We start from the raw sequence: 16,372 nt of genomic DNA on the forward strand, positions 1-16,372 counted from the left end.
TGAATTACTGTGTTACTTATTCACATCACCCTATCATTCTGTTTTGTTTCTTAATTGTGGTGTCCCATATTAAATTATATTTCACAAAATTAAGATATGTTAGGTTCTTTCATTTTATTTGCATATTTATTTTTTAGTTTCTTTTTTCGTATAATACTAGCACATATAGATGTGTTTATGGGCTTAAAGATCTGTACTATGGTACAGTTAATCTGTCCATTGCCAGAGTCAGGTGACTGGATATCGGAATGTCTGGGCCATCAGGTGCATTGCAATGTTTTAAAAATACATTGTAAAAAAAGAAAAAAAGCTTAAAAACAGAAAAGTTGAATGCAAATTGTTAAAAAACAAAACAAAAAAAAAACTAGTTTAATATTTGAAGTGAGTTCTTTGTATAAAACCTTTAATAGTATATTTATTCATTTCAATTCATTTTCATAGAGCGCTCTTCTCGTGCAATGACACAGATCACTTTAACATAGGCATAAGGGAAGAAAAACAAACATCAGATAAGAAACAAAGAAGACAGTTGACTACTGACTATCATAACATAATGCGTTTATAGAGCTACGGTATGAGTATGTCTACTGGCCACAGCGGAAAGGAACAAAACTTAGAACCGAAAATCGAGGGAGAAAAAACCTCTGGCGGTCAAAGAGCCGGTGGTTGTCCCCCCACCCCTCCTGGGGATTCTAGATTAAGCAACAATTCTAAGCCAGTTTACAAGTAATAATGATATTGCTGCTATGTGGTATCTTGAGTCCACAGCTCAGCAAGGTATGTCTCGTCCATTGTGGCATGGGGTGCGTCTGTGACCGCCGACCGGCCTCCTCGGCTCTTATTATAGGGAGACAATCCTCAACAAGAAGAAATAGTTAGTAATTTGTAACTTAAACAAGTCAATTTAATATGCATTGGTATAGAGGTGGGAAAAACAGACACAGCCAAGTGGAATTACATTTCGAGGTGGAATTCCTGAGTAAACATGTAAGTCTTTAGTCTGGATTTAAAGACGGAGACAGATGGGTCATTTCTGACAGTAACTGGCAAAGCATTTCACAGTTTAGGTGCTCTATAGCTAAAGGCATGACCTCCTACTGAGGTCTTATTGATCACAGGTACTTCAAGGTAATCTGCATCTAATGAAAGAAGATATCGTCCTGGGATATAAGAATCAATAATGTCACAAAGGTAAGCCGGAGCAATGCCATGTACTGCCTTATAGGTCAAAAGAAAGATTTTATAGTCAACTCTAAATCCAATGTAATGATTCAGGTACCAGTGTTATATGGTCAAACTTCCTATTTCTCGTGAAAATTCTCGCAGCAGCATTTTGTACCAACTGTAGCCTGGATACAGTCTGGTATGGACAACCTGACAATAAAGCATGACAATAGTCCAGCCTGCTTGAAACAAAAGCAAGAACCAGTTTCTCAGCATCCCGTCTACATAGGAATTGCCGTAATTTAGCTGTTTCTTAACTGAAGGAAGCACGACTTGGTCAAAGCATTTACATGAGACACAAATGACAGCTTCCAATCCAACAGGACAGCCAAACCCTCGACGCAATCCGTACGCTTGAAGCTAATACCATTGGTTGTAAAGATTGGCGTGATTATGTCCAGAGCTTTGTCATCACCACCCACCACAAGTACATCTGTTTTACTGGCATTTAGAGAGAAACTTTTATTCATCCATAATTTTATATCGGTAAAACAATTAGCTAAAGACACCACATGTGATGGATCATCAGGCTTAAACGATACACAAAGCTGTGTGTTGTCAGCATACGAATGGAAATTCACATTGCGTTTGCGACTAATGTCACCCAATGGTAACATATAGAGTGAGATGTATTATTATTATTCTAAAAAAATTTTGCTCACAATGCAGAACATTGCATTGTGAGTGTTAGTACCGTTTTCCTCAGCAGTTGGTTAATCGACAAAATGAAACTTGAATGGCTAAAAATTTCGTAGAATTTTTTACCGTTGTTCTTAAGCCCGAAACATTTAACACTTTCTGACTAAAGTACGTTATTTACGTATAGCACTACAATCATGTTGAAATGATTTTAACAAATCAGAAATCATCTCACTTTGCCTGTTGTCTTTTTTTGTGTTTTTCCAGCAAAACAGGGACCTGGACATGTTCATCAATGCCTCCAAGAACTTTAACCTGAACATCACCTGGGCTACCAGTTTTGCAGGTGAAGACACCTTTGCCAGTTTCATCTGTGGCACGTTTTAACACAAATGTGTGAAAGGCACCTCAGCAGCACAGCTTATCTGCACATGACCGCACCTCTGGTGACCAGGTAGCAGAATGACCGGGCAGTCCACTGCATTACCATTGTATTTCTTAATATATTTTCCAGATTTTTCAAAAACACACACACACACACACATTTTCAGAACCGCTTGTCCCATACGGGGTCACGGGGAACCGGAGCCTAACCCGGCAACTCAAGGCGTAAGGCTGGAGGGGGAGGGGACACACCCAGGACGGGACGCCAGTCCGTCGCAAGGCACCCCAAGCGGGACTCGAACCCCAGACCCACCGGAGAGCAGGACTGTGGTCCAACCCACTGCGCCACCGCACCCCCTAAACAAAAAAAAAAAAAGAGATTAAAATGGTTGGCTAATTGGTAGAATGAAACCCAAATTCTTAATTTAGATAAAGTGACTTTCAATTCATACACACACGCACACACGCATTGTCTGAAACCGCTTGTCCTATACGGGGTCGCGGGGAACCGGAGCCTAACCCGGCAACACAGGGCGTAAGGCCGGAGGGCGAGGGGATACACCCAGGAAGGGACGCCAGGCCGTCACAAGGCACCCCAAGTGGGACTCGAATCCCCGACCCACCAGGGAGCAGGACCCGGTCAATGACCGGGCAAATTCATACAGTTCAGTGCAAAAACAAAAAAACAAACAATATTTTGTAAATGCAGAATTGGATGGAACTACCTTGTTCTTTACTGCAGCCTCCTTCCTCTCATGATGGTCATTGGTTATTTTCCTCTCTAGTGGTGGGATATTTGACAAAATAAAAAAACACACACACACATTTTCAGAACCGCTTGTCCCATACGGGGTCGCGGGGAACCGGAGCCTAACCCGGCAACACAGGGCGTAGGGCCGGAGGGGGAGGGGACGCACCCAGGACGGGACGCCAGTCCGTCGCAAAGCACCCCAAGCGGGACTCGAACCCTAGACCCACCGAAGAGCAGGACTGTGGTCCAACCCACTGCGCCACCGCACCCCCCAATAAAAAAACAAATAACTTTATTTCAAGTGATTTGCAGGTATAAAACTTTAAATATCCAACACAAAATGATTACGTTTAAAATATTTTATTTATGTAAAAAAAAAAAAAAAAAAAAAATTGTATTTGACACTTTGGAATGAGCGGTCAGTGACACGGCTGGACACCCTCATCCCCCATTAGTGCGGTCATGCAGGATTAACTGTAGTTAAAAATCTGCCCTGCTGCCAATAGATTCTCTACCCCAGTATGTTTGTCTGTTCACTTCTGACCACATTTTCTCCTTTCCTGTGAACATTTCACTATGTCCACGTTGTTCGTTCCCTCAATCCCCCCCCCCCCCCCCCCCCCACAGCGGGTACCCAGGCCGGAGAGGAGATCCCCATTGTGTCCAGGAGTAACATCAAAGAGTTCAAGGACAGCTTCTCCAACGAGAAGTTTGACTTCCGCAACAACCCGAACATTACGTTCTTGGTGTACGTCAGCAACTTCACTTGGCCCATAAAGATACAGGTGAGACGGGCGAACCTCCATCGCACGGCAGCTAAGCCTCTGCATAGTTTTTTTCACCACTTTAGCCCATAGCTACCGTGACTCACACTTACTGTTTGTTAGGTGCGTTTCTCTAGTGCAGTGTACAAATCGCCGGCGGAGGAGGAGTCACACACGCCAGCCTCACACTTGATTAATGCAAATGAGCTTGGAATAATCTCGGCGGGTTAGAGAGATCCAACGAGAGTTTTGTCTGGAGACCAGAGGACTGTTTCAACATGGCACCTCGTTTTATTTTTACTCCTTTGCCAGGCTTCCTTCTACGGCTCTTGAGATGCCCTTGAATACTTGAATATTGATGTTTGCGGTGGATCTTCTCACAGCCACAGTTCCCGCACGGTCCCATCGCAGCTCGGGAAGCCTCACCCAGTTCCCTTTGCCCGTGTTTTACACTAATAGCCTGTAAAACTCATTCATAATTTAAAGTGCTGTATACGCTACCCAGCCATTAAACAGTAGTCATCTTGGTTATGAGATCCACTCTCACGGTATCACAGTGCTTGTGTTCAAGTAGCCCTTATTTTGCTTATGATAATGTCTTGGTGTCAAATTTATAAATTAAACTTTATCATAGGTACGTATAGTATGTAGTGTTCGTTACTACCTGCGGTTTCAGGCATCCGCTGGGAGGCTTGGAACCCGTCCCCCACGGATATGGGGCTCTTATACTTAGATTTATTCATTTAACTTATCTCCAAAGTGCCTTACAGTGTTGAGTTACTTAGTTATTGACCCATTTATACAGCTGGGTCGTTTTACTGGAGCAGTTTAGGGTAAGTACCTTGTTCAACGGTACTGCACCAGGAGGTGAGATTCAAACCTGTGACCTTCGGATCCAAAAAGAGCAGCACTAATCACTTCACTACCAGCTGTGCATGTGTGGCACTGGTGCTTCATATGATGGATGGTTCGAGAGCTTCGTAGTGTGGGAGGCAGTAAAAGAGGGTATTGATTGGGTGCATAAAAGATGGGTGAGAAAATTAGTTCCTGGAGCTGAACTTATCCTACGGAAATTTGAAAGGCGAATCCTTTAATAGCAGTAAATTACACCCTTCCATTGTACGATGGGGTCCAGTGCACTGAAAAACCGCAACGCCTTATGAAAATGTGTACCGTTTTTCATTCGGTGGCCTTATAATTCAGTGCAATGACATTTTTACCCTAATTTTATGTCTAGAGCAGGTGTTTTATTCACTGCTCTGTGTTTTACTCTGAAAAGCACAGACATTATTCTTCCGTAACAAAACTACTGTATGCGTTTCCTGTTTTCTGCTGCCTACTTCCTGTCACATGGACAGTCTCGACCAATCGCAGCGCTCGGTATGGAAAATCAAATTCATAACTGATACGTTGGGTTCCGTACCGACGTCCCCGTTACCTGTTTGTAAACAGTGTTTCTCTTGCGGTATATGAGTGACGCTGCAAAATGATTCGCTCTCCTGCACAATTCACGGTACCACTCACAATAATTTGGATAACAAATATTAAGCAATTTGTTAAAAATATTATGAAATATATTAACGCTGTTTTCATGCATAGAAAATACAATTTCCTTTCCTTAATTTGTAATTTTAGTGGTGTATTTCGGCTCAGAACACAACACGCATGGAATACACCCTTGTGTAGGAATAAATTATTCCAAATCACATCTGTTTTGATTGCCGTAACCAGCGAGCGCTTGCGCTGACACCAGACACCAGACCTTGATGTGGGTAACGGAGCTGCGGGTCCATGGGTGGGAGGGGGAGCCCAGTGCCACGCGCTACGTGTGGGACCTGCTGTAGGACCCGCTGTGGAACCCGCGGCTCGTTCGTCTGGCCTCGTCCGGTAACGCTGTTTGTGTGGCGTTTCGAAACTAAAGCGGCGCAAGCGCGTCTTCTGGGCCCCGCTCGGCGCGCGAGCCCCCGTCTGCTCCCTGGCTGTCCCTCGCATCTGGCCCTCGCGCCTCGCTCTGCCTTCCCCCCCAGCCCCCCGTCCCTCCTCCCGTCCTCCCCGGAGCAAGGGCTCAAGCCCAAAGACTCTGAATCTCGCCTCCATCTACGGAGCTCTCCCGCAGCAGGCTTCCGGGAATTTCCGCACAGCCCTTTTTGCTTTTTAAAGTTCTCAGGCGGCTTTATAAAACTTATTTGCAGCTCCGTGTCGGTGGCCTCGGGCGCCCGTGACGGTTTGGCGTTCCCGACAAGGTAACGTGCGCATGCGATCCGGCCTCCTCGGCTGCCGCGGTCTGGCCTCCTCGGGGTGTGATGTGGTGGTGAAAAGCAGCGGGAGATCGGCGAAGGGACTGTAAACCACGGCTGCCGAGAACAGGATCTCGAGTGTCCGTCGGGTGGGCTGTGTTTCCTGAGAGCCGGACGAGGGGAGCGGGAGCGCTTGCATGAGCACACCGCTCGCTTTTACATTCGTGAATTTGGCAGAATGAGAAGGGAAATAAGTAGATTTAAAAAAAAAAAAAAAATAGCAAGTGGAGAAGGACTACGTTACGATTGACGACTAGGTTACAGTCGGTGCAAAGTGGATCGGTCATTCGTGGTATTTTGTGTGAGCAGATTAATGGCGGAACATCCATGTGCCACTCTGGAAGTGGAGAGTTTCCTCGAAGAACAAAGGGGCCTTTTATGAAAATTTTGGACTTACTGTATTGGTACAGTGAAATCGACACGACTGTCAACTCGCAAGAAATAACTAAAGCAATTTCGATAGAAACTGCGTGTTGGTGGCGTCGAGCACCGCGCACAGGGAGCTGCCTCAACTGCCAGACGTTTGTGCTGTAACCTTGTTGACCCTCCATCGTCTATAATAATAATTGCCATTAATACAAAAAAAAAAAAGAACCGTGCTACAAAAAGCCTGAAAAACTTTCCTGAAACTGGAAGTGGAAAAAACTCAGATTTCTCTTGAAAGGCAATATCATTACGAATGGTTTTGTGTGAGTTAATTCATGAATGTCTCGGTAGAGGGGGGGCTCACAGGTGTTACGAGTGATTTCAACAATTACAAGAGTTTCCTTTCCTTGTAAACAGGAATAATTATAATAATCTTTATTTTGTACATATTTATAAGCTTTTATACACAGCTTCTTAAAGCACGTGTTTCTCTCTTTCTCCAGATTGCCTCTGTGTTTATAGAAGGTAAAAACATCTTTCCACCAGCCCGCTGCTCTGATTGGCTGTCTGCTCAACACTCATTTTCACGTTGTATATCCGCTCCATATGATGCTGTATAGAAAACAGATAAATGCTGGATAAGAACACGCATGCGTTTCCATGTATTTCTTGTCGTTTTCTCTGTTGCATAATAGATGGTGTTTTATCTTCTCAGTATTTTAGGTGTGAAATTAAATTTTTTTAAATAAAAAGAAAAATCTAAAGTTGCAGTACTTTTCACTTTCAGTTGCATTTTTCAAAGTGAAATCTGGTCAGAAATTGTAGTGAGTGGTACAGTAATGTTTTTTTTTTTTTTAAAGGTATGTTGATGCATACTCTTTTACCCTTTTGGTGTATGCCCTTTTACTGTGTTGGTGTATTCCCTTTACTAATCAAAATATGTACACACAACTGTACTAATGATCCCAAGCCTGCTCTTCAGTTTTAAGGTGGTTAAAATGATTGCTTTTATGAGAGACTTGATTATGCCCTCCCACCCCTCACCCCCCACCCCCTCTTCACACTCATAAGTTGTGGCGGTTCTAGTCTGATGTCAGATGTTTGGAAAGGAGCAGCAGCTCAGCTAATTCAAACCAGACTCCTCCAGTCGGCCTCAGGCGAAAGCAGCGTGTTGAATGCTGCCGTCTCAACATCTTGGCGCTGACTGAAGCGATGAGCCGCCGCCTCGTAGCGACGAGTAGCTGAGTCTTTGAAAAGGTCCGCCTGCGATTTGTACGCACGCTCCTTTTCAATCCGCAAACGTCCCTTTTCTCGAGCTCGTTCATCGTCCCGGCTTGTGGAACTTTTCTCTGGTAGAACTACTGGTCTCGCGCTCCTTCCTCCGCCTTTCGCTCCTGGCACCGGGTGGCGTAGTGGTTACAGCTCCCACCTTGGACCCGAACAACACCGGTTCGAACCCCACCTCCTGCTGTGGTACGCTTCAACAGGGTTACTTCACCCTGAAACAATAAAATTACCCTGCTGTATAAATGGGTAAATCACCGTAAGTAGCTCAGTGTCTTCAACTAAAACTGGAAGAAGTTTTGGAGAAAAGTCTCAGATAAATGAATATATAATGATAAAAGTACAGGTCTCTCATTAGTGCCGACTGGACAGAAGGAGATTCTTGAAAGGCCCTGAATAAACTAAACAAATACTTCTATTTGGGTAACTTTTTTTTTTTTACGGGGAATACCGTGTTAAATCTAACGGACATATGCATTCATGCATGATCCAAACAAATGTGTCCGATACTTTTTAAACCAAACAAACACAGTTGTAATTATGTATGGATTCCAGTGGAATAAGGTGCACTTTTTCTCATGTGGCTTATTGTTTTATGGCATAAAAGCTTTGCCGATACTTGCTGCATGGAATATTAAGACCGAACATGACCTGGAAACGCAACCGTTTTAAGCTACAGTGCAGAATTTGTTTCTTTGATGTATCACCACGTTTGTGTGCGTTATCAAAGTAGACGATTAAATTGCTAAAAGTGCACATTTGCATGATTAGATTCAAGTGCAGAAGTGTTTAAATATCTGTAGAGGATTTGCAGCTTTGCTTATTCCCTTCATAGCCGTGTCTCCGTTTTTATGATTCTTCTCAGCAGTTTGATTTAATTAACTTTTTAAATAAAAATGCAATAAAAAGTGCTTAATGTCTCATGCCTACCGCAGGCTATGGATATTCTGCCTTTGTGGAAATGTAAATATCCCTTCTTTTCGTGTATTGTCGTTATCGTATTGTTAGTATTTACCCAGTGGCCTCGGTCGTTTTTCAGTCACAGTTCACCGAGTGTTTTATTTTCAGTGTCAGCAATTTATTTTCAATTATTTCGATTTTTATACTCTTTGTTTTTGAATTGTATGCCTCGATCTTTCTCATTCCAGATATTGGGTTGCATTTAAAAAGTAATTTTCTGTTTATGCAAAATGTAAAAAGGAATAATAAAAAATGTATGATGAAGTCATACATGTAGAACTTTACTGTGCAAGTACAGGTATTGAAGGTGTAAGTCTGGTAAACTGGTTGACAGGAGGACACTGATCTCTAGAGCTTTGTCAAAGAGGCCGTGGTAGAGTATTGCAACGCGTGTGAGCAGAGTGCACCTCAACAGCTGGAGCTCAGTAGCAGGAAGCCTCATAAAATCAGTAGAGGAGGAAGAAAACGCAGCCAAATGGATCCGAAGCAGAGCGTGATGATGGACCCGTTCTTCTCCCTCAGTTGATCTCCACTGGCATTGTGACATGGCACAAAACGGTGCCACAGCATGTAGCGCTGGTGCCTAGTGGCCCCTCGGCTTTGGGTTCGGGCATCGGTTTGAATCCCGCTCAGCCGCTTTCCACGCTCTTCCTGTGTTTGTGTACCTTTCTTTCCCACAGTGCAAAGGGGTGTGTTTCAGGTGAACTGGTGACTCCGAATTGCCTTTAGTTTAAATTTACATTTATTTATTTAGCAGACGCTTGTCTCCAAAACGACTTCCAATGAACTCTATGTATTGTTATCAGCCCACAACACCTTATTCACCGCGGTGATTTACACTGCTAGATACACTACTTACACCGGGTCACTCATCCATACATCAGTGGAACACATTCTCTCTTTCACTCACACACTATGGGGGAACCTGAACAGCATGTCCTTGGACTGTAGGAGGAAACCCACAAAGACACAGGGAGAACATGCAAACTCCACACAGACTGAGTGGGGATCGAACCCACGTCCTCTCTCATCACCCAGGTGCTGTGAGGCCGCAGTGCTATTTCCTGTACCACCGTGTCGCCCCTTAGCGTATGTTCGTGTGTGTATTTGTGACGCTGCTCTGCTGTGTAGACGTCTAAATGACCGTAGCCGGTTTACTGTAGTGTTCCCAACACTGTGCGCCGCCTTGAATGCAGGTATCGGCTGAATACCAGTTAAGTACCACTTATGTGTCTAGTTAATTCCTTTCTAAATTAAATGCAAACTTTTTGAAAAAAGTCATGTTTAGTATTTATTCTGTAATAGCTTTTACCTGACTAATTTGCAAGTTCACACTAGTTTCTGTGTGCTGTCATAAGAAATAGTCACGGAACTACATGTTTATAGGATCATATTTCGCAGGTATTTGCATTAGCAGAGGAAAAAGTTCTTATTTTCTCTTTGGACCTCTGTTTTGATGTTTCAGAGCTGCTCACCGTCTGCCGTTTTGAAATAAAATCATCGGTGGTACAGTTGAGAAATGAAGCCCGCGATTCAAGCTTTCGCACAAGCGGCCCTTGTGCGTTTGAGCCGACGTGCGCGTTCGAACGCGGAGCGGTGCGCGTTGAAGTCGCCGCTGCGCTCCGAGAGCACGGCCAACACTGGCGTGGCTCCTCGGTGGGCAGCTGGTCCTCTTCGTGGCATCTGTTTCCCGGCACGGGCCATCTGTTCGCTGTCGACTTGTCAGGGTTTTAGGAGCCTCCTCCGGGCATTGGAAGAACATGGTCCGAGCTTTTAAAACTTGGACTTCAGTCAGGCCATCCGCACCGTGAGAGCGCAGTCTGCGGAGAAGGTTTTGTTTTGCGCTAACCGCGTTTCCACTGCGTGCTAGTGGCGCGCTGCTTCGGAAAGTCCTAAAAGTTTACGTTTCGATTCTTGGCAGACACGTTTTATCGAAAGCAGAGAACAGCTCACAGTAAACAAAAGAGCTTCAGCAAAAGAGAGAAGCTCTAAATACAAACACGCAAATGTTGAAACAGTTTATTTGTCCGATACGGCTGTTGTCATAGCGGACTTCTAGTCCGGAAGCTATTGGTTGGAACGACATACGAGTAGGAAAATGGGTAGATATGAAGATGCTGGAGCCAAAGGATTTACATACAAGGGTCTTGGGACCTTGGAGGGAAATGAAACGGACAATTTTTAGACACTTTTTTAATTCTTGAAGGGATTCAGCAGCCCTGAGGGGAAGAAGGAGCTCATACCGACCCAGAGGGCCCAACATCGAGAACCTACTGGCCTTAGATTTCGGACCCCTTGTGAGGAGGCCAAGGAGGCATTTATTGACTAGATCTACTTTTTAGATCCCTCAGTGACATCTTTTAAAATCACAAAAACATAGTGCTTTGAAAAAAAATTTCCAGTTTTCTCTTTTTGCAGCTTTTTGATCGTAAAATTCATCTGATCTTTTTTGTCAGTTCTAGTTTGATGTGACTGGAGCCTGAGAGAGCAAAAGTGACACCAGTATTGTCTTCGTCACTTCATTGGTGTGGAAGATAAAACGGAAACTGGGCACGGCTGGTGCCGTAGTTGGTTAGAGCTGCTGCCTTTGTACCTGAAGCTTGTAGGTTCGAGTCCCACGTCCAGCTGTAGTGTTCTTGAGCAAGGTACTTACCCTGAATTGCTACAGTAATAATTACCCAGCGGTGTAAATAAGTGTAAGTAGTTTAACATTGTAAGTTGCTTTGGAGAAAAGCGTCAGATAAATGTGAAATTGGAGTGGGGTGCAAATCCTTTTTCCACTGCATTTTCACGTTCCTCTTCGTCCCGACTCCCTGAACGATGTTTAGATCTGTGGTTGTGAGGATACAGATGAATCCCCTCAGCATGGTACAGCACTGCTTGTCTTTACTGTGAAATACCTTCTCCAACGAAAGTGCTTCAGGTGGACACGGTTGCAAAGGTTGCGCTTTTTGGGTTCCGAGCTGTAATGCCGTTGATATGTAAATTTTATTGATGGAACTGGTTTATTTACTGTGGTGCTGTCACTGATTACTGGACATTACTACCATGGTTTACTCTGCATACACACATTGACAGATGGTTGATGGATGGGCCAATGTTAGGATGTCCAGCATTTTTAAAATAACTGTGTGTATTTTTTATAATTCAGTACTTTATTGATCCTACAAGAAATTGAACATTGTGTGAACTTTAATACTGCTTCATCATGACCTTTTATCTATCATATTGTCAGTGTCATTTACAATGGTCTCTTGGGTACAAATGAACCTCAGTGAACTGTTCTTAAATGTGGGTTTCACTGTGGTTCACCATCACTAACAGGGGTTCCTTCTTTCTCTGCTTCCCTTTAACAGATTGCTTTCTCCCAGCACAGTAACTTCATGGATCTGGTCCAGTTCTTTGTCACTTTTTTCAGGTAAGCTTCCTTGTGGCTTTGGATGAAGACATGCAAAGCCTATAAAGCACACAAAGGGCATGTGACACCCCACTGGACGGCACTTTGAGCTCACAGTCTCTAAGCACCTTGGCCCTCAGCTTACGAACACACTGGGGACCGGAAGTCTGTAGCCTAATTTGATTTGTTCGTAAACCCAACCACAGTATTGCAGTCTATTTAAAGGTTAATACTAAGACACCCCTTGATTTATTTATGGGGGAAAACCCTCAGATAAAGCACTGAATGAAAAATTCTCTGTTAATTTTTTTGATTTTTTTCAACCTCGTACATATTATACTGGAAACGTAGGGAGAGAGGGAAGTGCACCATGCGTGGTTTATTTTATTACCTTTAAGTAGCTTTAAAAATTAAAATTAGGCCTGCTTTAAAATGGCCAAAAATATAATTTTAATTTCTATGTCCAGTATTTCTATTGTCCAACATTTATACGTCCATGGCACGCGCCTTGATTTATTTGCTGGGTGAGTTGTTTGAGTCTCAGGTATGGCCATAATAAAAAGGAAATACACCTTTGTTCAAGCCACATTAACTTTAAACTACTGTAGTTTAAAATGAGTGCAAATAAAAATGTCTCCACAAACTCATATTCAGTACTCATTATTTTATGATTCATCCCATGATCAAGTGACGTTTGTCATGTTTTGATGAGTAGTGCCGAGGAACACGAGACCTGAGCCGCGGAAGGCAGCTGAACTCGTGGCCTTGCACTACTATTCCGCTTCGGTGCTCTTTACTGCCAACTAATTTCTGAACATAGAAATGCAGTTGGTGTTGGCACTACAAAAAAAAAAAAGACTGAAAAATGCAGAGAATTAAATTAAAAATAAATGTTTGTATCTTCGAAAATTTGTAACTGGAATGTCCGTAACACAAGGACTCGGTGAAATGTTGGAGGCACTCAAGGATTAACTCCCATCAGCATAACCTCCATCCCCAGCGAAGTTTTCTCCCCAGTCCTGCAGCGGCTGAGTGAGCCATATGGTTTTTCATTGCGTCTTTGTGTTGCTAGCTGATGATGTGATTTGCATTTCACCTCAAACCCTTGCGTACCGACACGTGTTTCAAATGCTTGTCGTTCACCTGGAGATTCAATGCAGGTACGTGCACAAGAGTAGGAGCTATGGAGAACACTCCGGACAGAAATATTGATCGTGTTGGGAGTCTTCACTGAGACACAGAGCACTTGGGTTGAGGTTGGGATTGTGCATGATGTTTGTGGTAACAGATTTCTGGCAATATCAATGACACATATGCAGTTAGTATTGATTGTTAAGAAGCAGTTTAGGGCGTTGTGGACTTTAGAGTCTTCCAGCACAACTTGACAGCAAGAAGAAGGGCACTGACATGTTTTACACAGTGCTTCTTTATTCAGTGGATGAAGGTTCTTTTGAGGAACAGCTAGTCATCCCACCAAGTTGTTGCCGAGGGGTTATGGATGGTAACTTGCTTTGGGCCGACCGGAATTGCGGTAATGAGTTATTGATCCAGGAACTGGGAAGGCTGGAGAGGGGGCGGTAAATCGGGGCCCCGGGACAACGCCATCTCCTCGGCTCTTCCCTCCATTTACGCTCATGTTGGCTGTTGGAAAGAAACATGCCGAGGCCCTGCGAGAGGGACGCTTCTTGAACTAATTCCACTTCTTGCGAAGAGCAAGAACTCGGAGTCAGTTCATCCTTTGCTTAGATACAAGATCCTAACTGTGATGTTAACCTGCCCTCACAATCAATAAATCCTAACTCTGTCTCTTGAAATGAATTTAATGAAGTTGTTAGTTCATTACCTGTCTTTTGCTAGATCTCTATTAGGTATTTTCTGGCAGCTTCTCAAGTAAAGGGCAGAGCACAGAGGGGCGGAGCCTGTGTGGCTGAAACAGAAAAAAGCTTCTGTAATAACAAAGGTCATTATCTTGTTCTTTTTCCAAAGCTGCTTACAGTGATTTAGCCCTTTACACAGCAGGGTAATGTTTACTGTATCAATTCAGGGTATACACTTTAAAGGTACTGAAGTAACAGGTGGGATTTGAGGTCTGAGATTCAAATAGCTGGTGGTACTTTATTTGTATTAATATATTTGAAAAAAAATTGTCACTAAAACCTTTTTGGGTGGGAGGGGGACATTTTGGGTACTTTTAAGTCGGAAAATAGCCAAATAGAAACTGTTTAATAGTATGCAAATATATTTAAAGAGACAGGATTTATGCCTTTTTATCCATGTAATTTTCCAACATGCAGAGAGTTCTTTTTTGTTCCAGGGATAGAGGAAAATGGACCACACAAAATATGTTTTTCGTACTTCTGAAGATATAGAAAATGTTTAATATAAAGGGTTCTGTCTTCGGTCCCAGACCTGAATAATATGCAAAGGTAATTCTCGCAGGCTCTAGGCAAACGAGTGAGGCTAACATGGGGGGTTTAGGTTCCTGGAGCTAAATTCTCGTTGTTGGACACAGTGAGAACACAAGATAACTCTCACAGGATGATAAGATAACAAGATAAGTATGTTTGGGCAGAATTTGAAGACAGGAATTTGATTGACCCGGTGGTTCTCGTTGTGTCACATTTAACACAAGAGAACAGGAACTGCACAACATTCAGGTAATAAAGTGAGAAAATTTGCACTGAACACATTGTATGTAGGCTATTAGAGCATTGACAGCTGTTGGACCAAACATCAGTCTTATTCTCCGTTCCAGAGTGGGTACGGATTATAACGTGCACCTCAGAGGTTGATGAGCGCTGGATCAGTTCCCAGAAGGGAGGGCTTGGAACCTGCGATGGCCTTGGCGGGAAGAGTCGGCCGTGATCTTTATTGCACGTTTTCTGCTCCTTGAGCCGTAGAGGTCCTGTAGAGTTGATGCGGCTCACCGGCAGCGATCCTTCGCTGACCTGATAATGCATTGAATCCGTCCGCATCAATTCCAACTTTTGAGCGCTCCTCGACCTGCCAGGGCGTACAAATAGAGCTTCCATCTGGCACGGGTGTAAACTTCAGCAGAGCCCGTAATGCACACAGTCCTCGTCCAGCCCGGTGGGCTTTAACTGCCGATTGATTCTTCTCGTCTTTGAGCGACACTGATAGAATTTGTTTATTCAGGACCATCGACTGGCAAAATCCATTGCTTTTGTTAACGCGATTACTGCAAAATCTTGTTCAAGGACTTGCGAGAAGTTTACTTTTTGAAATGACTTTGTTGTCAAATGCTGCGACTTCAGATGGAGGGAAAATCTGGTACCTTGTGCTCTTGTACAGTTGCTATTATACATTGATCTTTCTGAACATAAAGTGCTTTCTCTCCTCTCGTTTTTTTCCCCCCTAAAGCGTTTGTATGTTAAGTGTTTCATTGTTAGCATTTCTTTGGAGGGGCCGTCTTATCCGATCGTGTTTGTCTGGTTATCTTAGTCCGTAATCAAGCACATTCTTTTTTCTGTATTTATTTTTAATTCTTCTTTGATTTCTTTGTGGGTTGGATGTTTTGTATTCTATCTACTCAGGCATTTAATTTTATGCTTGACTTGCACATTGGAGTTTTTCTGCACCACGGTGGGCTTATAGAAGTGAATACATTATCATCCTGGGTACATTATTTCAAATTGGTTCAGGCAGGTCAGCTTCATGACTAAAGGTCTTTTACACAAGGAAACTGGTTCTGTGAGCAATAACTGAAATAATGGGATGGCGCAGATTCGGCCCATCTAATTCCTTCTGATGTACCCCCAGCTACCGCCGTCTCTGTCGTCTACAGTGATTTCCATTTTGCCGACTCAAACTGATACATTTCAGGATGATTGCGGTTATCTTTTCTGATGGCTGCCGAACCACGTTAAGCGTCCTTTTGTATGAAAGCGTGCTAAATCAGCTCGGTGAATGTCACTATCAGGGCCTCGAACGGGCGGACGGCTCACAGCTCGCTTTATTCTGTAAACCACAACGTCATTGATTCCCCCCCCCGGCCACTAAATTGTCAGTGTTTGATGTGTATGTTCATAAACAGCTTGTGAAAGGAATTACACAGCAACCAGTCGTAATTAGCCTTTAATTGTACGGAGATCGTTTGGACTGGCTTTTCATAAAGTTGTTAATTTTTTTATCTTGGTGGAAAAGCATGGAAACGGTTTTGCTTCGGACTCTGTTATGCAAGCGAACGGCAAATTAGTTCATATTGTTGCATCACCTTACATTTCATTGCATCACTTTTTGATTGTCTTGAAGTGTACCATAATTTAGTTAAAGGCTTTTTGAGTTA

General features: G+C 43.4%; 1 protein-coding gene across 2 annotated transcripts in view; it reads left to right on the plus strand.

Moving 5' to 3' along the window:
- The window catches only part of atrn (attractin), an 81,654-nt gene that overhangs the window by 42,017 nt on the left and 23,265 nt on the right, over positions 1 to 16,372 (plus strand). For both annotated transcript variants that reach the window (XM_029254240.1, XM_029254242.1), the window contains exons 23-25: positions 2,131 to 2,209; positions 3,626 to 3,783; positions 12,026 to 12,087. In XM_029254240.1, the coding sequence (XP_029110073.1) occupies positions 2,131 to 2,209; positions 3,626 to 3,783; positions 12,026 to 12,087 (299 nt within the window). The remainder of the gene's footprint in view (positions 1 to 2,130; positions 2,210 to 3,625; positions 3,784 to 12,025; positions 12,088 to 16,372) is intronic.

The sequence above is a fragment of the Scleropages formosus genome, chromosome 1, assembly GCF_900964775.1.
Source record: "Scleropages formosus chromosome 1, fSclFor1.1, whole genome shotgun sequence".
Classification (NCBI taxonomy): domain Eukaryota; kingdom Metazoa; phylum Chordata; class Actinopteri; order Osteoglossiformes; family Osteoglossidae; genus Scleropages; species Scleropages formosus.